This window comes from Osmerus eperlanus, chromosome 11 (genome assembly GCF_963692335.1).
Source record: "Osmerus eperlanus chromosome 11, fOsmEpe2.1, whole genome shotgun sequence".
Classification (NCBI taxonomy): domain Eukaryota; kingdom Metazoa; phylum Chordata; class Actinopteri; order Osmeriformes; family Osmeridae; genus Osmerus; species Osmerus eperlanus.
Genome location: NC_085028.1, coordinates 17,683,811 through 17,706,815, shown reverse-complemented (window position 1 = coordinate 17,706,815; position 23,005 = coordinate 17,683,811). Strand labels below are relative to the sequence as shown.

The following is a 23,005-nucleotide window of genomic DNA, read 5'->3' as shown; positions in this document are numbered from 1 at the left end:
ACAATGTAGCTACCTCACCAGCAGTAGGATGAATCTTGTACTCATTACATTTACATTTAGTCATTTACCAGACGCTCTTATCCAGAGTGACTTACAGTAAGTACAGGGACATTCCCCCCGAGGCAAGTAGGGTGAAGTGCCTTACCCTACGACACAATGTTGTTTTGGCACAGCCAGGAATCGAACTAGCAACCTTCTGATTACTAGCCCGACTCCCTAACCGCTCAGCCACCTGACTCCCTGACATTTTGATGTATGTTAGTCTTTTCATCCTTCCAGTTCATGTTTGGGGCGACTTCAGCCTGTGGTTTAGTTTGAAAGTTTAATCATCTGTGGTGAAAGCTACTGGGGACAAACAGATCAGAAATACTGATCAAAATATTCAATGCCAAACCTGTTTTATTGTATTCAAATGTCCATACTGTTTACACAGTCTTACAAAGTACGAACTTGTGTTAATAAATACATCTTGCACTATACTGGTAAGTAACACAACTGGGAAGTACACATACAGTATTGTTTACAGACATTTGTAGGTACACATGAAGCATGTTTGGATATCTGTGATATCTTTATTGAAATAGCCAGATGTAGACCTTGAATCCTGGATAAGAATTTGAAAGCCAAAGACATCTGATAAAAACAATGAAAATCACATCCAACAGACCAAAAACATCAATGGATTCATCTTGTTGATCTTTATTTGCATCCTCTCACCTTCTGAGTCCTTAAACAGTCAAACCGTGTAAGATCCTTGGCCTGGTCTATTTAAACAGCTGCTTTGACGTTTGTTATTGGTTGTTTTCATTGAACTGGGTGAACGTTTCACCAATGAAAAAGTCTCTGATCAAAGCGCCTAGATTTGTTATAGTTTATTTGCTCAACTGAAAAAAAGATTCACATTACATTTCATCTTTCTTTGGCTACATTTAGGAAAAAACTGGGATAGAACTTTAAAGATTTTAAACAACATTCCTATTTGTTTATCCCGCTCTCTAGCTGCTACGATGACATCAAATCTCACGCTACCCTTGAATTGCAGCTCCTTCAGCAACAGCATCATGGAAGTCGCCCTCCCCTGCCTGTTCTTCCTGATGTTCCCTCTGGCCCTGCTCCTGAACGGTGTGGCCTTCTGGGTCTCCCTCCACCTGCGCTCCTCCACCACCTTCATCATCTACCTGAGGAACCTGGTGGTGTCGGACCTGGTCATAAGGGTGCCCGTGCCCCTCCTGGCTGCCAGCAGCCAGGAGGGGCCACGCTGGGCCTGCAGGTCCTCACCTGCCGTTTCTCCAATGTTATCTTCTTCACCTGCATGTACATGAGCATAACCTTGCTGGGCCTCATCAGCCTGGATCGCTTCTTCAAGGTGGTGAGGCCCGGAGGCAGACTGTTGGGCCAGAACCTGCTCTTCAGCAGGCTGGTGTGTGGAGCGGCCTGGGTGGTTCTGTACGGAGCCACTGCGATTCCCACCATGATTCTGACGGACCGAGAACCCACCAACACGACAGAAAATGTCTGTATGTCTCTGAAGGGTCCAGCCGGTCTTTGGCTGCACACAGTCGTGGTCATCGTCATGGATTTCCTGTTCTGGTCTGTCAGCATGCTGGTGCTGTTCTGCTACGTCTGCATCACCAACAAGGTCCTCCAGTCCTTCAGGAACTCTGGCAGCAACAACAGCCAGGGCCAGAAGAAGACCAAGCTCCGTGTCTTCCTGGTTCTGATGGTCTTCTTCGTGTGTTTCGTGCCCTACCACGTGGTGAGGATTCCACTGGCTCTTCAGGAGCGCTACAAGGTCACAACGTGCTCTGTGCTCTGGGTGGATGTTGCCAGCATGGTTCCTCTGTGGCTGTCAACCACCAACGTCTGCCTGGACCCCCTGCTCTATGTGTTCCTGTGTAAGGAGTTCAGGGAGAAGCTGATGGAGATGGTGAAACGAAGAAGGAATTGTGTCAGCAGGCCTTGACTTCACTTTGTTTTCAAACATTCAAATAATCTCAAACATCTCTTTGTTCTCAACATCTCCCCAACCCTAGATATCATGTGTTATGTGTTATGTAATGTATCTCTTGGATTATATTGAAAAAAAAAGACAATAAAAACTTGGAGCAAAAAATACAAAGTGAATTAATTTCGTCAGCCTCGCTGCTTTCTTACTTAACACTTAGCTAAACCTTGTGCGGCCCATGTTTAAAAGATGTGAACTTTTTTGGTCGACATTGATTGCACAATTTGTCGTCATTTCCTGGGATTTGCATCTTTGGGAGGGAAGACACGCCCACTTGAGAAAGAAGACACGCCCACTTGAGAGGGAAGACACGCCCACTTGTTCTTCCCCAGATTCTCTGGTTCCATCCTGAGGCTGTATCCCAACGCCATCTCTTTCAGTCTGCCCTGGAGGTTACCAGCAAGGTGAGTCCAAATGCTATTCTTACTTTTACATTTACATTTAGTCATTTAGCAGACGCTCTTATCCAGAGCGACTTACAGTAAGTACAGGACACAAGGACCCAAGGACACAACGTCAGTTGGCATGACCGGGAATCGAACTGGCGACCTTCAGATTACTAGCCCGATACCCTCACCGCTCAGCCACCTGACTTTTACCTTTCCCTCTTTAGAGGGTTAGTTGGGGTGGGTCGAGTTCAGTTTTCATTATAGCCAACATAGTTTTTTTGTTTTTGTTTATTCATTTATTTCATTGGTGCTGAGGGAGAGAAGGACATGCAATGTGTCTGTATCATGTAGAGACAGGTATGTGTACACGTAGAGACAGGTATGTGTATCATGTAGAGACAGGTATGTGTATACATTACATTACATTTACATTTACATTTAGTCATTTAGCAGACGCTCTTATCCAGAGCGACTTACAGTAAGTACAGGGACATTCCCCCGAGGCAAGTAGGGTGAAGTGCCTTGCCCAAGGACGTGTACACAGGTATGTGTACACGTAGAGACAGGTATGTGTACATGATGTAATCTTTTTGTCAATTTCATGACAAGGTTGTATAATAGAATTTGTTTCACAACTAAAAATATTTGAGTTGCCAAAATAACATATTTGACTGCATATCCTGTCACTTAAGAGCAGAAACAACTATTTTAATTGTTGGCAAAGTATTTTCAAATAAGACATTTAGTAAGTCTTTATATTTTGTGGTGTGCAAATCTCATGCTTTTTTTCTTAATGGAAATTACAAGCCAATGCCCTTGAACAGGTGAGGCAGCGACATGCAAATATCAATGCAAACCGTGTTTAACTGAGCAAGAGGTCCATTCAAAGTTTACCCTGATTACGTAACTTCTGTGTTTGTTTTTTAAGTTGTTTGTTTTTTCCAAACACTTACGAGAACTTTCCCTTCCTCTCACAGGTCCCACGATGGAGCTGAACCTCACGGCTCTGAACTGTATGGTCTCTGCCAGCGATGTCCTGGACGTGGTTCTCCCCTGCCTGTTCTTCCTGATGTTCCCTCTGGCCCTGCTCCTGAACGGCGTGGCGGCGTGGGTCTCCCTCCACCTGCGCTCCTCCAACACCTTCATCGTCTACCTGAAGAACCTGGTGGCGGCCGACCTCATCATGACCTTGACCTTTGCCCTGAAGGCGGCCAGCGATCTTCCCACAGCCACGCTGGGCCTGCAGGTCCTCACCTGCCGCTTCTCTGACGTCTTCTTCTTCACCTGCATGTACATGAGCATCACCTTGCTGGGCCTCATCAGCCTGGATCGCTTCTTCAAGGTGGTGCGGCCCGGAGGCAGACTGTTGGGCCAGAACCTGCTCTTCAGCCGGCTGGTGTGTGGGGCGGCCTGGGTGGTGTTATTTGGAGGAATAGCGATTCCGACCATCATTCTGACAGACCAGGAACCCACCAACGCCACAAGGTACTCCTGTATGTCTCTGAAGAGCCTGGCTGGCCAGGATCTATACATGTATTCAGGTTTCTTCAACAACATCCTGTTCTGGTCTGTCAGCGTGCTGGTGCTGTTCTGCTACGTCTGCATCACCAACAAGGTCCTCCAGTCCTTCAGGAACTCCGGCAGCAACAACAGCCAGGGCCAGAAGAAGACCAAGCTCCGTGTCTTCCTGGTTCTGATGGTCTTCTTCGTGTGTTTCGTGCCCTACCACGTGGTGAGGGTCCCCTACATCCTGGTTCAGACCCAGACCCTGGACCGCTGCACCGACGTCTGGATCCCCATCGGTAACAAGATCACCCTGTGGCTGTCCACAACCAACATCTGCCTGAACCCCCTGCTCTACGTCTTCCTCTGCAGGGAGTTCAGAGAGAAACTGGTCGCCATGACGGTTCTGGGAAGAGGAATGTCAGGAATCACAGAAGAGTCCTCACAGCAGAGTTGTCAACAGGGCTAGATGTTCCATGGCCGTTGGTCCACCACAACGCTGCATGTTGTGTTGAGTTGCTCTGTTCGTTTGGGGGGAGATTCTGGGCTTTGTAACGCCCTCAGGAACAGCCGTGTCATTGGAGTCGGTTGTTTAAGTGAAAGATTGAGTTTCAGGACTGTTGACAATGAAGAAAACTGTGTTGTGTCATTTATTTTACTTGAAATTATGTTTATTAGCCAAACCCAACACTTATGTTATGTTTTAAAACATTAAAAAATAACAAAACACCATATCTTAACACATGTGTAGTATGTTACTGAGCCTTTACATTTATTAGGAGTTAAAAAATTTATATCTAATGACAGTTATGCTAAAAGGATAAACAACAGCAATTGTCTCTAACCTTATAAAACAGGTTCCCACGGCCAGCACATGGTAAGAGATCACAGCTGGTACTTTAAACCAGTACAGGATAAGAGATGACTCGGTTTGTTTTTGACCTTGTTTCTCAGAAGCCCACACGTTATAATAAAAAACTAAACATGCAGCAAGATCACTAACCCAGCTAGCTGCACGCTATGTGGTTAGGCTCTGCTCAGAACAAGGCCTGTGGCCATACAGTGTGTGTGTGTGTGTGTGTGTGTGTATGTGGGGGGGGGGCTGTAGAGATCTGAGAAGCGTCTCTGAATGTGGAAGTCTCTGCTGCCCAGCGGTGAGCCTGACAAGCACTCTGACAAGCACTCTGACAAGCACTGGCAAGGGAGACCAAACTGGATGCAAACAATCAGGCAGGAAACTGGTGAGGAACGTGTTTCCACACCACTAGAAACTGGGAGAGTTGTCAAGACACACGCGCACACACAGAGTGAGAGAGACAGAGAGAGACAGAGAGAGACAGAGACAGACAGAGACAGACAGAGACAGAGAGAGAGAGAAACAGACAGAGAGAGAGAGAGAGAGAGAGAGAGAGAGAGAGAGAGAGAGAGAGAGAGAGAGAGAGAGAGAGAGAGAGAGAGAGAGAGAGAGAGAGAGAGTTACAGAGACAGAGAGACACAGAGTGTTGGGTTGATTGTGTAGAGACCAACAGCAAAGCTACAGTAAGTAAAAAGTGAATGTTTGGTGGTAAGAAGTCAAAGCTGATTAGGTAATTTCACTTCTTCATATTACGAAGCCTGACTTCTGCAGTTGAATTGCGGTGGAATTCCCAGACATAGCTTCACATTACGAAGGTAAGGACAAACAGAAAAATAACCCATTGAATTGTTACTTAGTCAACCTTGTGCAGACAGAGACCTATTCATGATAATGTAAGCTTTGTCTTTTTGCTCGATAGGACACTTTTTTGTTTATTGCTTTTCATTGCAGCCTTGTTTCTCCAGGCGTTTGTGATTGTATATAAATATCACCTTGTTTTCAACCCCTTGTCCCTCCTTGCTGCTGCTTAACCCCCAGTTACACGGTACTGAATATCTGAAGCCCTTCTCTCACCCTAGACTACCAAGTGAGGGTTGTAACACAATGGTTGATACAATGGTATGAAATAAACTGTCGAAGCAAATGTAATTTCAGCATAAAAGGGTCAAAGCTGGCAGGCGCACGCCTTTATCCAAGTCACAATCAAAGAGTGCGTGTGGAAAGTACACCAGGAAACCCCGGATCAGAAGTACACAGTTCTGACAGGGTTTCAAATGATCAGCGTACGGCCTACATTTACCGGACCCACGGCAGTTTTGTGGTGCAGTTGTGCGACCGGGGCTGCCAACTCTCACGCATCGGCCGTGAGACACACGCGTGACACGCATTTCAACCAGTTCACACGCTTTCACGCCACACCTTGTATTTCTCATGCTGAGAAGGCAACGTTAACATTGTAAACAGTAATGGACGAGGCGCAGGTACATTTTGGGTACGCAGTCAAATTTGGGTTGGCCCCACCAAATCTCACTTTTTTGAAAGGTTTTTTGAAAAGTTGGCAGCCCTGACACACACATCAACATGTAGCCTACAGCATGCAGAGAGAGGACAGATTATCAAGTATCACGTGAAGTAATGTTTCTCAGTGTTGCTCAGTGTTGTTATCCGTGCCGTCACGCCAGGAGGAAGGTAGTCCAGGTGGTGTTTGAAAAGGTTCGTCAGGATGTTATTAAGGGAGAGGTGCGTTGTTGAAACGTTTGTATTTTTCACGTTAAGTTGCCGTACGGTACCTGCTAGAGAGGCTGGAACCTTCCAGAAGCTGAGAAACCACTAGAGTAGTTTAGGTTCGTGAGTCTGCTGTCTCAATAGACATCGCTCAACCAATCTTTTTTATAGATAGAACCAATCAAGTGGACAAGAAACAGATCGAGAATATTCGAGTGTTCCTTTGTCTGAAACCGAGATTCGGTTAGAACTAACATCTCTATTTCATCTCTCTCTCTGTCCCCCCCCCCCCCTCCAGGATGAATGCCAGTCTGTCTAACTCCACGGAGCAGAAATGCGTGCGGGACACCAGTGTGACTGCCGTGCTGTTTCCATGCCTCTACAGCGCCCTCTTCCTGGTGTCGCTGGTACTGAACTGCCTGGCAGCCTGGATCTTCTTCAACATCCCCAGCACCTCCACATTCGTGGTCTACCTGAAGAACGTGGTGAGAAAACCATGGCTTGTTTAGATTTCTTTTTTGACGTCAGAAGGAGCCCCTTCTATCTGTGGGACAGAAGGATTCAGTTTGAATCGTTTATGCCCGTTTGAATCCTTTCCTGATTGGAATCCTGTACGTCCATTTGAATATTTTACCATTTGAAGCCTTCACATCCATTTGAATTCTTCACATCAGTTTGAATTACTAATTGAATCCTTTACATCCGTTTGAATCCTTTACTGTTTCAATCCCACAAACGGACGGCTCACCTCCGTATTGTTCCCGACCGCCAGGTGGTGGCAGACCTGCTGATGACGCTGACCATCGCAGTGAAGGTCCTTAGCGACGCTGGGGTGGGATCCTGGCGCCTGAGAGCCTTCCACTGTCGCTACTCTGCTGTGCTCTTCTACAGCACCATGTACATCAGCATCCTGCTGCTGGGCCTCATCAGCCTGGACCGATACCTGAAGATCGTGCGGCCGTTTGGGAAGAGCGCCCTCCAGAGGGTGGGGGTGGGACAGGCGCTGAGCACGGCAGTCTGGGTGGTCGTCACGGCGCTGGCGTTGCCAAACGTTGTCCTGAGCAACCGGGCGCCTGTCCCCTCTGGGGGCGGACTGAAGTGCACCTCTCTGAAGGAAGAGGCGGGGCTACGCTGGCACGAGGGCTTCAACTACTTCTGTCAGGTGAGGTCAGGTGATGGTGAGGTCAGGTGAGGTCCTGTCAGTCTTGCTAACTGAGACCCTGTGTGTCTTCACAGGGGTGTGTGTGTGTCGTGATATGTGTATCTTGGTGTATGTGTGAGTCTGGGGTGTGTGTGTGTCGTGATATGTGTATCTTGGTGTGTGTGTGTGAGTCTGGGGTGTGTGTGTGTCGTGATATGTGTATCTTGGTGTGTGTGTGAGTCTGGGGTGTGTGTGTGTCGTGATATGTGTATCTTGGTGTGTGTGTGAGTCTGGGGTGTGTGTGTGTCGTGATATGTGTATCTTGGTGTGTGTGTGAGTCTGGGGTGTGTGTGTGTCGTGATATGTGTATCTTGGTGTGTGTGTGAGTCTGGGGTGTGTGTGTGTCGTGATATGTGTATCTTGGTGTGTGTGTGAGTCTGGGGTGTGTGTGTGTCGTGATATGTGTATCTTGGTGTGTGTGTGTGAGTCTGGGGTGTGTGTGTGTCGTGATATGTGTATCTTGGTGTGTGTGTGTGAGTCTGGGGTGTGTGTGCGCTGAGTGGAGAGCTGCTGGTTTCTCACAGACGTCCTGGTTCTGCAGGTAATTTTCTGGGGCACCCTGCTGGAAATGGTGTTGTGCTACAGCTTCATCAGCAGGAAGGTGTTCCAGTCCTACAAGGCCTCTCGCAGCAACTGCAAGGCCGCGGGCCGCCAGACCAAGGCCAAGGTGTTCGTGGTGGTGGGCGTGTTCTTCCTCTGCTTCGCCCCATTCCACTTTGCCCGCGTGCCATACACCCTGACGCAGACCCGTAACCTCGGCAACCCCTGCCGGGCGCAGAACGCCCTCTACGTCGCCAAGGAGACGACCCTGTGGCTGTCCGCCACCAATGTGTGCCTGGACCCGCTCATCTACGTCTTCTTGTGTCGGGCGTTCCGCAGGAAGCTGACCGCCGCGCTCGGACGCAAGCTCTGCCCACGGGACGGGGCAGAGTCTCCCACGGCAACATCCACTCAGCTGGAGATGTCGCAGGTTGCCCCCAGCAACAGGATGTTGGAGGTCGTATCATCCCAGCAGCACGACAAACAATGACGCTTGCGTTTTTCACTTCCTACTTGAACTTCCTTGTTGGACTGTGACCTGATCTGACCTTCTGCCAGGTACTTCTCCACCAACCATGCTTTGGCCTGATCCCCGGAACAGCCAATGGGAACAGACATTGTCCTAACAGAACGCTATGCTTCTGTTTCTTAAAGCATAGCGCAGAGTAATATGTCTTGAATAAGGACTTTTGTTAGTAATTCTGTTATACAAGGTGAGACCATAACAAGGTACTGTAACAGGAGAACCACCTCTAACCGGAAACATGTAGCATCCAGAAAGTTCTAGAAAATCACTTAGAGAAAATGTGATATGAGAATATGCAGCTCGTAGTAGTAGCTGGAGAACTAGAGGTGTGACTTGTCACTATGTAAATATACACAGAAAAGACCAAATGTTATCCTGTAATATTATAAAAACAATTAACTCATGTAGTCAGTATTTTTTCCTTTCACCCACAACATGTCTGCAAGCATGAACACACAAATACAAAGACAAACACTAAAAAACTGTAGAGTCAGCCCCGAGGAATATTTGTGTTCGCACTGTCATTTCCTCCTCACAGCCGTCAGTGAACTTCCCTTTCTATAATCTTCAACTACCGGGCCGTTCTGTCCATCCCTCTCCCAGAACGGGGAAAGGGGGATGGAGAGCTCTCCCGGACGTTTACACTGAGAGGATGAGGGGACAGGAGGATGGATGATAACGGCCAGTTATTTCGGAGTGGAAAGAGAAAACCGCTGCAATAAACGACGCTAATGAAACGCTCACGCGAACACACAAGTGGGCGACACAGTCTTAAAGATGGTAGATGAATGGGTGTTGAATGGGTGATGAATGGGTGTTTATTAAAGGAGAAAGGGAAGTTTTTGAGTGAGAAGGTTACGTAACCAGGTGCAGTCTACCCAGATTAGGCTACACACACACACACACACACACACACACATACGGTGAGGTGTAATACTCGGAGGTAACAGCTGGGGGCAGTAGACGCTACAATACAGTGCCTTAATGGATAAGTTTGTTATTGTGAAATGCGCACAAAAGATATTTGCAATGAAATGCTTGATTTTCAGTTTTCCCGTACAGTGCAGACAAGTAGCCTACACTAATAGGCCCACTACAATCTTCAATAAAGCCTAAAGGAAATCAGACAGTACTGGTCAATATGAATTTCTTATATTTCCATATTTAACCCATACTATGTGAAACATGCCATCATGGGAAGCAAGCACACCTCACGATGTCCGTAGGAACTGTAGTTCATAATAATAACCACACTGCGATGGTGTCAGATTGAATCTGAAATTGGACGAAATGAGATGAGAGGAGGTAAAGTGTATGAGAGAAATAAATTGTGATGATTCCCGACGGGAATAAATTGCCTTTTCCGACGACACCTTGCAGTCAAATCTCGTGAAAGTCACTAATCCGCCGGAGGGATTTACGAGGCCTTGGACCTGATTTACCGAGGCGTCTGCACGCGGCGCTGATTAATCTAATAATGAAATATGATCTCGCTCCATCCCCGCCAACACACCCGGCTGATATTTGGGCAGAAAATTAATGAGCTAATACTGTTGGACAAGCGAATGGAGCTGGGGGTGGGGGGGTCATATCCCTCAGATTGAATTCCCTGACAGAAGCCGTAGGAGTGAATTATGGGAAATTTCTAATGACATTCATGGGAGTTACATGAACCGAAGTAGACATCGAAAACAGAGTGGGTACTAGCCTAAGTACAAACAATTATAAGAATACTGACAGAAAATTAAATGAGAAAGAAGAGGGAGGGCCGTTGGCGATGTAAATTGTATTTTTTTTTATTAGGAAAGGTTGCACCAGTGATTTGTCTGGGAGGTGCAGACCACAGCCATACAGACGAACTTCCTCACTTAAGTGAGGAAATTCCAAAAATAAATATATAAAATAAAATCACCTTCTCTCTCGCTGGCCGGAGCTTCATCGTAAAAGTCACGTGAAGCAGAGCGGTCATGTGACAATCCTCTCTATTTATCCTCCTCAACTCTCACTCAAAGCGTACAAAGATGGCGGAAGTAGAGGAACGGAGAAACCTGTTGGGTAGCGATGATGAAGGTGATAACGTTTCGTTTTCAGACACCACGGATGGACCGGGACCGAGGAGAACAATGTCCGCAATAACCGACCCAAATCGGTTGCCACACCGAATTATCGTCCTTAGTTTTATGTGCTTTCTGGGATTCGGTAAGATGAACCGGCGTTTTAACTCGAAAGTTGATTAATCTTCATCCCAGATAAAGTATACTTTATTTAATGACATGATTCGTTTTTGCGACTGTGTCTACCAACGGCGACTTCATTGTAGGCTATAACTATTTGTATAGTGCACAGCATGATCGTTTTAGTGCTGACTGGTCCCTTTTGTTTCAGGAAGCTACTTCTGTTATGATAATCCCGCAGCGCTGCAAAAACAAGTTATTCAGGTAAATGTTGTGTGGTATGACAACAACGTTAACCTATATCGTGACCGGACCAGTGTTACTGACAGGACAGTTCGTATACAGTAAGACTGTATCCTGAAACCGGTGACTTCATCGCCGGTTATTTTAACATTTGATTGTGTGCGAGCTCGAGATGTCAAACACTTGGGCGCGACTGAAGTGTCCGTTCGCTCTCCAGTGTGATTCCCTCAGTTCAGTGGGAACAGGGAAGTGGTTGTCACTGGCGGTTGTGAATGTATTAATATCCCTTGGTTTTAGTAAATGTATAAGTGACGCTAAAGAAGAATGTCCATCCTGCATGGTCAGCAACGTTTAACTCTATTCTACTGTCTCCTACTGCATTCCTGGTGTAGGACATGAACCTGAACACAATTCAGTTCATGCAGCTGTATTCCTGGTATTCATGGCCAAACGTCATTCTCTGTTTCCTGGGAGGGTTTATGCTGGACAGGGTGTTTGGTATCAGGTTAGCATCTCCAGGAACATACCTACACATCCAGTAGCCTCTAATGTACAGCTGCTTCTAACTTAAACCCTCTTAATATATGAATATGTTTGACTTGTGTTGCAGGTTGGGAACCATCATCTTTGCGCTGTTTGTCTTTATTGGACAGGTGAGAAGAATCTGTTTTTGCCAAGTTAGTTTTCACATACGAAGAATTTGCTTTGATAGATTAGTTCATAACAATATATATAGTAAGTAGAAATATAACGGAAGATAAAACAAATATTTTAAGTAAAAGGCATAAAGAGAAAATAGAAAATTTGACAATAAGATGCAAACAAATTCTAATAAAGAATACTACAAAAGGTGTACAATATGACTGTTAGGTAAAGAAATGGAGAGCAGTACAGTTTGTGCAGCAGGAGGTTTCTCCAGTAACTGGAGGTTTGGTTTGAACATTGGTACGGACAAATCACAGGATTTAATCACAATTTCGCAGGATATTCTCTTATACATACCACGACATATCAGTCGTTTCTGACTGGGGATGGGCAGAGTATTTGGATATTCAAACTAGTAACAGTAGTCAACTTAATAGTGAGCAGTGCAAAAATATAGGCGATGCTACGTTTACAAATGTTTATAATTCTGCATGTCCTGTTCCGCTAGCAGCATCAATATTTAACTCATTACTATAAGAGGTATCACAAAAGTTACAAAATCATCTGCTCAATATATACAGTAGTATTATTATTATTTCACCAGGTTCTGAATGTGTAGAACTGTGTGTGCGTTGGTCTGCTCTCCCAGGTGATCTTCGCGTCCGGAGCTCTGCTGAATAGGTTCTGGTTGATGGAGGCTGGCCGGTTCGTGTTTGGGTGAGATCAGATACCTGTCTAACACTGGGGAGATTTGATGGACACATGGCCTCCAGACTCCTCCATCCAACCCACCGTCCCGGCCCGTCTCCCCCCTAACGGTGCTCTTTCTCTGGGCAGGATCGGAGGCGAGTCCCTGGCTGTGGCCCAGAACACCTACGCTGTGAACTGGTTTAAAGGGAAGGAGCTCAACCTGGTGTTTGGTCTCCAGCTTAGCATGGCCAGACTGGTAAACACACACACACACTCACACACACACATATACACACCAAGACCAGCCACCCCTACAAGCTGTAGTTGTGTGTGTTGGATATTTTTTCAATTCCTGTGTGTGTGTATTGTGTGTGTGTGTCCTCAGGGCAGCACAGTCAACATGAACATCATGGGCTGGGTGTACAACAGAGTGGGAGACCTGGTGGGGTCTGCAGGATACACCACACTGGGAGTCTCCCTCATGATTGGTGAGCTGCCTGTCTGCCTGTCTTTCTGCTCTTCCTGTGTGTGTGTGTGTGTGTGTGTGTGTGTGTGTGTGTGTGTGTGTGTGTGTGTGTGTGTGTGTGTGTGTGTGTGTGTGTGTGTGTGTGTGTGTGTGTGTGTGTGTGTGTGTGTGTGTGTGTGTGTGTGTGTGTGTGTGTGTGTGTGTGTGTGTGTGTGTGTGTGTGTGTGTGTGTGTGTGTGTGTAGGAGGTAACATGATCCTGCTTGTCTTCCTGTGCTGGGTCCTGTCATGGCTGAACGAGCCATTCTGTTTCTCTGGAGTTCATGTATCACTTCCCTGTTTTCTCTTACACACACGCACACACTTGACCCTCCTCTCCCATTGGTTGTTTCTGTTCTGCCAGGGTCAACACACACTCACATCTGACACCTGCCTCACTCTCCTTTCTTTTTATCTTTATCTCTCTCTCTCTCTCTCTCTCTCTCTCTCTCTCTCTCTCTAGGTGCGTTGACCTGTGTGTTCTCTCTGGTGTGTGCTCTGGTGTTGGCTGTCCTGGACAGGAGAGCAGAGAGGATCCTCAACAAGGAGCAGGGCAACACCGGTGAGGAGAGGGAGGGAGAGGGGGGGAGGGAGGGAGGGAGAGAGGGGGGGGGGGGGGGAGGGAGGGAGAGAGGGGGGGAGGGAGGGAGAGAGGGGGGGAAGGGAGGGGAGGGGAGGGGAGGGGGGGAGGGAGGGGAGGGAGGGGAGGGGAGGGAGGGAGGGGGGGGAAAAGGGAGGGAGGTTCTCGAGTGTTGCTTCCAACGTTTGGCATGATATTGTGTGTGTGGGTGTGCTCGCGTGTGTGTCTCCAGGGGAAGTGATCAAGCTGACTGATGTAAAAGACTTCCCGTTCCCCCTCTGGCTCATCTTCCTCATCTGTGTGGGCTATTATGTAGCCATCTTCCCCTTCATCGGCCTGGGACAGTGAGTACACACACTCTCACACATACATACATACATACATATATATATCTGGGGAAATAAAATAGAATATATATATATACTTTACAGGATAAAATACTGGATATTTTAGGTATGTAGTATTTAGTCTGAATCCTGGTGTTGCTGAGCGATAACCTAGCAACCACTCTCGCTGCTCCAGAAATAATCTGTCTGATTTAAAGAAGAATGATATTCTGAAATAAATACTGATGTCACCCAGATACAGCTAGACTGTTGGATACCGCATTCCGTGTGTGTGTTTAGATATCTCTATAATGTGTGTGTGTGTGTAACCATCTGAGCATCTTTGTCTTGCAGGGTGTTTTTCATTGAGAAGTTTAACTTCTCTCCAGCAGAAGCCAGAGCTATAAACAGGTAAGAACACAGTCTGGTGTTGGAGCTCTCGTGTGTCTCTAGTCAACGTGTCAAGCAGTGTCAGATACCGTCTTTCTTCGATTAAACGCTGCAGCGTTTATTACACAATGTTCCTTTTTGGTGCAGCATTTATTCGGGCGACGTTTAATTAGTAAGAGAGATTTAGTGAATTGCAGCTGCAGTGCGGCCACAGACAAACACAGAATAGACATGGAGGTCAAACACAAAGCCTGGTGTAAATTGAAGCCGAGCGTGTGTCTACATTGTGTAGAAATCTGAAGCAGCATGCCGAAACGTTCTTACAGCTTTCAAACAGAAAGCTGTGCAGAAAGCACTCACCAGCAGCAACAGATCTGTAGCACGCGAACTTGGGGTTGATGAAAGGCGAATTTGCGAGTGGCGAAGTCAGCTACCTCGCTACACTTGACACACTTGTGATTTACTTGTGTATTAAATACTGTGTTTTAATTTAACCAATTAAACCGGTTTTTTTTTTTTGGTGCGGCGTTTATTCGAAGAAATATGGTATATAGAAATATTCATATCTCATGTATCCCCCCCCCCCAGTGTTGTGTACATCATCTCCGCCCCCGCCTCCCCTCTGCTGGGCTTCCTGGTGGACCGCACAGGCAGGAACGTGCTTTGGGTTCTCTGTGCTGTCGTGTGCACTCTGCTCGCTCACATGATGCTGGCCTTCACCTTCTGGAACCCCTGGATCGCCATGGTGACCCCCACCACCCCTCTACTGCCAGATTAAGAGTTGTTACAGTATGAAAATATGAATAATAATAATGAGATTGATACTGGATATATAATTGTGTGTGTGTGTGCGCGCTCCAGTCTCTCCTAGGCTTGTCGTACTCCCTCCTGGCCTGTGCTCTTTGGCCCATGGTGGCCTTCGTGGTGCCAGAACACCAGCTGGGGACCGCATACGGCTTGTAAGATGATGATGATGATGAAGGTGGTGGTGATGATGGTGTTTAAGATGATGATGAAGGTGGTGGTGATGAGGGGGATGATGGTGTTATGATGATGATGATGATGAAGGTGCTCTCTCCTCCCAGCATGCAGTCCATCCAGAACCTGGGGCTGGCCCTCATCTCCATGGCAGCAGGTTCCATCCTGGACAGCAGAGGATACCTCTTCCTGGAGGTCTTCTTCAGCGCCTGTGTCTGCTGTGAGTCTGGGTGTGTGTGTGTCTGCTGGGAGTCTGGGTGTGTGTGTGTGTCTGCTGGGAGTGTGGGAGTGTGTGTGTATGTGTGAGATGCACTGCATGATTGAAAAAGATTTGAGGTATCTCTCTCTCTCTCTCAGTGGCTCTGATTGCCGTGGTGATGCTGTACTTTGTGGACTATCTCCGTGGTAAGAGTTCATTGCCCCTGTAGTATACACCTGACCATGTCCTGTATACACCTGACCATGTCCTCCTCTCTGTCCCTCTCTCTCCCAGGTGGAGATCTGAACCTGTCAGCTTCAGCCAGAGCCAAACTCCTCAAAGACACTACTCCTGAGACAGAGTAAGACCCCACCACCTCTCTCCTCTTCCCCAGCATCCTCCTCTCTCTCTCTCCGGTCCTTCTCTCTGTCTCCTCTCTCTCTCTCCGGACCTTCCTTCTCGCTCTCGCTCTCTCTCTCTCTCTCTCCCTCCTCTCTCTCTCTCCCTTCCTTCTCCGCCCCCCTCCTCTGCTCTGACATGTCTGTTCCTGCATGACCCTGGTACATGTGGTTACTTCACCATCCTAGTTATTAGTGATGTTTGAGCTCCCAGCAGACACTAGCAAGCAGAGCAAAACATGAGCAATCGCAACACGGGCATTTCAAGCAAAATAAAAGCACCGTATCAAAAAGGTGCACAGAGTATGCAAATAAACTTGTTGATAGAAGTAGCAACCCTCTGTCGTACACATCTCTCTGGTAGATTTTAAAACTGTTATTTTCAGTGAAATGTTTCAATTCCCCACAAATCGAACATGTAGACTAGAGAATACAAGAAAGCAGTTCATAAAATGTTTTTTAAGAGAATTGATGGAACAAATCAGTCGAACCTTTAGTATGTAAACAATGTAGAGTATTGAAGTAATATAAATGTAACTTGACATTAGATGTATGTGGTTCTTCTCCTGCATGCCACAGAGTCCTGGCCTCCCCCTGCATCCCCCCCTCCCCCTGCATCCCCCCCCTCCCCCTGCATCCCCCCCTCCCCCTGCATCCCCCCCTCCCCCTGCATCCCCCCCTCCCCCTGCATCCCCCCTCCCCCTGCATCCCCCCCCTCCCCCTGCATCCCCCCCTCCCCCTGCATCCCCCCCTCCCCCTGCATCCCCCCCTCCCCCTGCATCCCCCCCTCCCCCTGCATCCCCCCTCCCCCTGCATCCCCCCCTCCCCCTGCATCCCCCCTCCCCCTGCATCCCCCCCCTCCCCCTGCATCCCCCCCTCCCCCTGCATCCCCCCCTCCCCCTGCATCCCCCCCCTCCCCCTGCATCCCCCCCTCCCCCTGCATCCCCCCCTCCCCCTGCATCCCCCCCTCCCCCTGCATCCCCCTCCCCCTGCATCCCCCCCTCCCCCTGCATCCCCCTCCCCCTGCATCCCCCCCTCCCCCTGCATCCCCCCCTCCCCCTGCATCCCCCCCTCCCCCTGCATCCCCCCCTCCCCCTGCATCCCCCCCCTCCCCCTGCATCCCCCCCCTCCCCCTGCATCCCCCCCTCCCCCTGCATCCCCCCCCTCCCCCTGCATCCCCCCCTCCCCCTGCATCCCCCCCTCCCCCTGCATCCCCCCCTCCCCTGCCTCCACATGTCCACAGTGTTAATTGGCTCCCGCTTGTGTGTGTGTGTGTGTGGAGGACTTGGAGGAATGGAGAGCATGTCAGGGTTATGCTGACTGGCTGTGAATGTGTCTGTGTGGACATGCATATATATTATCTGTCTGTCTGTGTGTGTGTGTGTGTGTGTGTGTGTGTGTGTGTGTGCTTGTCTGCGTAGCTAGTGTCTCGTCTCCCCAACAGACCCTCTAACACCCAGGCTGTGTGCTGTCGTTGTGTTCCAGGTGACAGGTGTCAGACCTGCCCTGGGCCCCTCCACCAGGGGGTGCCACAGCGCTACCCCTCCCTCGCCCATGCACTGGCTCCTCCCACCACACCTCTGACCCAGCCAATCATCTTAACTGATACTCCCCCTTGCACTTAACTGACCAATCACAGACAAGATGCTGACCGCTTTGGCTGGCCAATGGCTGACTGTTTCCTGTGGAAGCTGGCCAATGGCTGACTGTTTCCTGTGTTGGCTTACTCCTACCTCATCCCAACTTCTGCCACATCTCCTTCTACACAAACTACAGGACTTTTATCATCTTTTTTTCCTGTGCCAACTTCATTCTGGCAGGTTTTTCTGCTGAGGTACTGATGATGGACTGGGAGGAGACGAAATGAACTTGATTGTCTACGAGTATCGAGGAGTCTGCTTTGATTAGCCTCATGATTTAAACATTTTTTTAATGACATTTCTTTTGGTGGGGAAGGTGGATTCACAACAACCTCTTCATCTCCTGTTTTACCGTCACACTGACCAGATTTATGTTCATTTTATTACCATCTTCACCGAAGTTAAGATCGTCTTCTCCTATCGCTTCGTTCTTTAAACTCTGGTTCTCGGTGCCTGTGTGTAGTGTGTGTGTGTGTGTGCCTGCGCATGACCGGACGCAGAAGCTCATAAAACTATACTCCTCCTTGACAACCGTTCGTGACGCCGGGCTCTGACAGGCCTGGGGTTGTGAACGTCCCTCCGCTGCAGGGAAACTTCCAGAATGAAACTGCTCGACTTGGTATGTTGTTGTGTTGTAAGTGACCTTCTTCGGCTGAATCCCAATTCTCTGTCTTACCCCTAGCCCTTTTGCGCGTTCACGTGAGAGTAAGGGCTATCCCAATTCTCGTTTTGTTTGAGGGGTAGGGGTACATACCCCTTAAAACCAAGTGTTTTTGGGAGCTTACTTGAAACCAAGGGGTAGGTGAATGATGCGCAACCTGCAACAATGGCGGCCAGATCATCCAGAGTCCGATAAATGTAATATTTTCGGCTTAAATAATTGATTTAAAAATGACGACAGTCTTGTTTTGAGCTCTGCACAGTCCTGTACATATATATTTTCAACCATGTTCTTAATTGAAATGTTTTAAAAAATCGCTAGTTTGCTACGCTAACGTTACATTCCTGATTTGCACAACAGTCCCGCATTTCTCTGACTAGCCTTGAATGGACTCCTACAGTTTTAACTAAACTACATTAGCATTTAACTTTGTTTGATATCAGTGCATAACACTACTTGCTTTGGAGACATAGATAAGTACTAGATGACATAACCATAACCAAGTGGCGTCTCATTTCATAGAGGTATCTAACCCGTAACACTCAGTTTCGAGGGACAAGTGCTAGGGGTAAACTAAGGGGTAGGGGTAAGACAGAGTATTGGGATTCGGCCTTAACCCTAACCCTTAGAATGACCTGACTCCTGAAACCCTTATGAAACCCCTCAACTGTGGCACACATGAGCCTCTGGTCTGCATGTTTATATTTGGGTTGTTTGTGGAGGACACATTTGTGAGCTTGAGGAGAACATGCTGGACACAAAAAGCACACCTGACCACCAAACGGTGCCCCATGCGGGAATCAAACCCCGGACCTTCTCTTGGGGCGGGTTGTAGGATTTGACAGTTTGCGAGGATGGCCTTTTTTGGTGGCAGTTGTGTGGAATGTTTTCAAAGTATTACAAGGGATGTTTTTTTTTGTTGTTTTTTTTTGGTGCCAATTGATCAATCTCAGGAATTAGCTTTTTTTAATGTTAACAGAGCTCTAAATGATTTGGGAGGTGTTTTAACCATTAAGACTGTTTATTTTTACTTTAGCCTAACTCCAGGATATTGGGCTACGGGAACTGTGGACAATTACTTTGACAATACGGGTTTAGCATGAGATGGCACTGGTTTAATGGTAGCGGTTAGCTTAGCTTTAATGATAGCATTGTTAGCTGATGACTTGGCTGTAATGTCAGCTGTTGAGCTAATTTCAGCTTTCGTAGCTGTTATCTTCGCTTTCATTTTTGCTTTGTAAGCTTTGCTTGGCTACAATTGTAGCCATGTTAGCTTTTCTTTTAGCGCTGTTTGATTGTTCCTGCGGGAAGATCTGCAGTGGGTGGCGGCCTGCTGGGCAGACTGCTCTCCGACAGAGGTCATGTGACCTCCACAGGTTAAAGGTTGTCGTGACCAGGTCTCCATCTTCCTCCCAGTTGTCATGCCGACATGGTCGACAGCCATGTTGGAGGTCAAATTATAGACTAACACCGAATCGTTACTGGCGTCAAGAATCAAGTATACTAGATACCACACTGTATAATCTGATGTATTATTCTGTATTCTCTGACAAATTACAGATATACACGAAAATAAAATAATGTTTTCTAAAACAGACCCAAGGTTTCTAATATGTGAATCGTTAACATAACCTTATGTGTTCCGTCCCATCTGTGTTCCGTCCCATCTGTGCTCCGTCCCATCTGCACCAGGGAAAATGTCCATTTCTGCAGACTCGTGTCAAAACACATACTGTGCTGTTGGTGGTGATGATGATGATGATGATGATGATGATGATGATGAAGGTGCTAACCTCCAGCAGGATGAGGGGGCGTGGCCAGGTCATGAAGCTGACTGATGAGGAGCTGGCCAAACTCAAGCCCATGTCTGCCTTCAGCATCCGCAACCGTTACCTGTCCAGACTGGGGGCTCAGGTACGCACACACACGCATGCACGTGCACACACACACACCAGGTATGCACACACACGCAGCAGGTATGCACACACACACACACACAATCACACACCAGGTATGCATAGAGACACACACCAGGTACTCATGAAATGTGGTTATTGTTCTGTGTCAGGTAAATACAGAATGGTTTTGTCAGATTTTCCTTCATAATGGTGTAAATGCTAATGGATGATTGTGTTAAGGCTGAGGGCTTAATTTTCTCTTCCCCCTCTCCCTCCTTATCCCTCTTTTCCCTCCTATTAGCTTCCAGACCACTGTTGTACCCACCTGTCCTCGCTAGCGTACCGAAGTGTCCTGAAGTAGTAGCCTAGCCTGGGATAACCTGACCTAGCCTAGCTCACCTGGGATAACCTGACCTAGCCTAGCTCACCTGGGATAACCTGACCTAGCCTAGCTCACCTGGGATAACCTGACCTAGCCTAGCCTTGGCTGTGTTTCTGCTGTGATGGACCACCATTCCCCAGAGCTAATGCACTGCACTCATCTGTATGGTAAACAAACCACATGGGAAACAGAACATGCACAACAATGTTATTTAATTACACAAGGGGTGCCAATTGTTGCTGTGAAAAAGAATTAAAGTTAGGCTATTGATTGCAATGGTGTTTCAGTGTCACTGTACGGTGTCATGTCCAGGCTGAAGCATTTCAGCTCCTCATAGTGGATCTCGGGCTAGTCGGTGAGCGTAAAAAGATGATCCGGTAGGGTTGCCACCCGTCCCCTAAAATACGGAATCGTCCCGTATTTGAGAATAAAATAGCGCGTCCCTTTTTGAATCAATACGGGACGGGGTTTGTACCGTATTTTCAGAGTTATCTTCAACGCAGCATCCCATGCAAATCATCCCACCCGCATTCTGTGAAGACTCGTCCTATTCTACCCCTGATTGGATAATACTCGCTGCCATCGTTGGTTTGATCGGTTTCTTTCAGGTTCACGGCCAATCAGAGTCAGAGGAGGGCGGGTCTCTTGGCGGAGAGTCGATTTGAAAGAATGCTCCAGATACCCCCGCTTAATAAGAAGTACACTTATGAAAGGAAGTAGGCTTGACATGCTCCAATACTGCACACTACTGGTCCACTGATGTTATCATGTTCATGATGTTCATGGAAGATCCTTTGCAAGTCTCCTGCACTATATATATTTTTTCCAATATACCTTTTTGAGTATCAAAGCATTTGTTTAATTTAAAGTTAATAAGTTATGGATCTGTTAATTTTAATAAAGTTAATCAAAATATGGTTCACATCTCACAAGCCTATTTTTTGTGGTCTCGCTGTCAAAATATGTTGGACTGTTTGTTATCGTCATAGCTGTGTTCAGCCATGACGATATGACCAGTTGAGTTGTGATATTTACATTTAGTCATTTAGCAGACGCTCTTATCCAGAGCGACTTACAGTAAGTACAGGGACATTCCCCCGAGGCAAGTAGGGTGAAGTGCCTTGCCCAAGGACACAACGTCATTTAGACACGGCCGGGAATCGAACTGGCAACCTTCAGATTACTAGCCCGCTTCCCTCACCCTATATAGGGATAGACTGAGTGCATCTGTTCACACTGATTTCAATAGCAGATATCTTTTCATAATGTCTATGTATCAATCTTAATATTTTTATGAAGTTGTGATTTACCACCACTGGCACGTCATCGGGCCTGTGGTCATCGTGGCCCCGAGGGGCCCTCACGCTGCGGCAGGTGTCCCTTATCTTTCTGTATTGAAGGTGGCAACCCTATGATCCGGTCTACCGGCAACTTCCACCAGGCAGACCCCCGGTTGTATCTTCCTGTGTCTGCGCCTCAACCGGTCCCAGATCTCCCTGCGTTGCCTACTATAGGCGCAAGGAAGTAGAACAGCGGGTTGACGCAGCAGTTGATGCTCACAAGCGGCTTCCACACCTTGTATGATATCATCGCCACGTTCAGAACCCTGCAGTCCGCGCTCATATACACGCGCACGAACATGTACGCAGTCTGCGCGATGTGGTACGGGACGAAACAGAGCACGAACATCAGACACACCGCCAGGATCACACGCAACGACTTTCTGCGCATCTTCGTTCGCACGCGTGTGCTGCCTTCTCCGGGCCCTGTCACACAGAACCCGCATCACGGAGCAGTAGCAGAACAGTATGACCAGAAACGGTATTAGGAATCCGACCAGCGCCAAAAAGATCCCGTAAGGAAAGTATTGCTTGAAGTTCCCTGGGCTAGTCATGTCAAAGCACACCGTCATATTGTTTATTGAACCCGTGTGCGAGTACACAAGAGTGGGCGCTATCTCCGCCGTCACCAGGACCCACACCGAAACAGATACGAAAACGGCGAAGTTGTTAGTCCTCAACCGGAACGCGGTCATGGGGTAGCACACTCCGAGGAAGCGGTGCGCGCTGATGCACATGAGGAACATCATACTGCCGTGAAGATTGGCGTAGAAAAAGTATACTCACGGCTCTGCACGTGAAGTCACCAAAAGGCCACGCGCTGTTGTACGCGTAGCTGATGATGAGAAGCGGCAAAGCCAGCACGTAGAGTAGATCCGCCACGGCCAGGGTGGTAAGATAGATGACGGAGCGACTCCAGCGTCTAGTCCTTTCACACACCGACCAAAGTAAAGCCCCATTCAAGACTAGGCCAAGCACGAACACCACGCTGTAGGTCACGGGCAGAAGTATCCGTTTGTAAAATTCGGATACCGGACACAAGGTGAAGTTTTGTCCATTCATAATGTCGATAGGCTATATTTGATATATGGTCACCTCGATAGTGTTAATAAAGGCTATCCATTTGTCTCCCCACTTAAGCGCCAGTAACCTCTTTTAGATGGACCTGCCTTGGCGGTCGTGACCGTGAGACACGCAGTGAGACCGTTGGTT

The 23,005-nt window shown here is 47.8% G+C and overlaps 3 protein-coding genes and 2 pseudogenes across 5 annotated transcripts; 4 read left to right on the top strand and 1 right to left on the bottom strand.

The window, feature by feature from the left end:
• Nucleotides 1-1,007: 1,007 nt before the first annotated feature.
• Nucleotides 1,008-1,963, top strand: LOC134029439 (P2Y purinoceptor 13-like; annotated as a pseudogene).
• Nucleotides 1,964-3,379: 1,416 nt separating this feature from the next.
• LOC134029438 (P2Y purinoceptor 13-like) lies at nt 3,380-4,366 on the top strand. Its single transcript, XM_062473532.1, has one exon. The coding sequence runs from the start codon at nt 3,380-3,382 to the stop codon at nt 4,364-4,366; it is 987 nt and encodes a 328-aa protein (XP_062329516.1).
• A 744-nt stretch (nt 4,367-5,110) lies between these two features.
• LOC134028917 (P2Y purinoceptor 13-like) lies at nt 5,111-9,140 on the top strand. Its single transcript, XM_062472825.1, has 4 exons — nt 5,111-5,568; nt 6,777-6,963; nt 7,251-7,640; nt 8,221-9,140. The coding sequence occupies exons 2-4, from the start codon at nt 6,778-6,780 to the stop codon at nt 8,707-8,709; spliced, it is 1,065 nt and encodes a 354-aa protein (XP_062328809.1). The 5' UTR covers nt 5,111-5,568; nt 6,777; the 3' UTR covers nt 8,710-9,140.
• Nucleotides 9,141-10,744: 1,604 nt separating this feature from the next.
• On the top strand, nt 10,745-20,729 carry mfsd1 (major facilitator superfamily domain containing 1). Of its 3 annotated transcripts, none has more exons than XM_062472450.1 (17): nt 10,745-10,944; nt 11,131-11,183; nt 11,555-11,667; nt 11,773-11,815; nt 12,457-12,524; nt 12,645-12,753; nt 12,883-12,985; nt 13,465-13,563; nt 13,814-13,925; nt 14,262-14,318; nt 14,886-15,042; nt 15,159-15,256; nt 15,383-15,495; nt 15,633-15,680; nt 15,769-15,835; nt 19,976-20,087; nt 20,373-20,729. In XM_062472450.1, the coding sequence occupies exons 1-17, from the start codon at nt 10,767-10,769 to the stop codon at nt 20,430-20,432; spliced, it is 1,590 nt and encodes a 529-aa protein (XP_062328434.1). In that variant the 5' UTR covers nt 10,745-10,766; the 3' UTR covers nt 20,433-20,729. The 3 variants fall into 3 exon arrangements, with proteins under 3 accessions (XP_062328434.1, XP_062328433.1, XP_062328435.1); XM_062472449.1 differs by having other exon boundaries at nt 19,973-20,087; XM_062472451.1 differs by lacking the exons at nt 19,976-20,087; nt 20,373-20,729 and adding an exon at nt 17,358-19,770.
• A 1,105-nt stretch (nt 20,730-21,834) lies between these two features.
• LOC134029437 (P2Y purinoceptor 6-like) lies at nt 21,835-23,005 on the bottom strand (annotated as a pseudogene).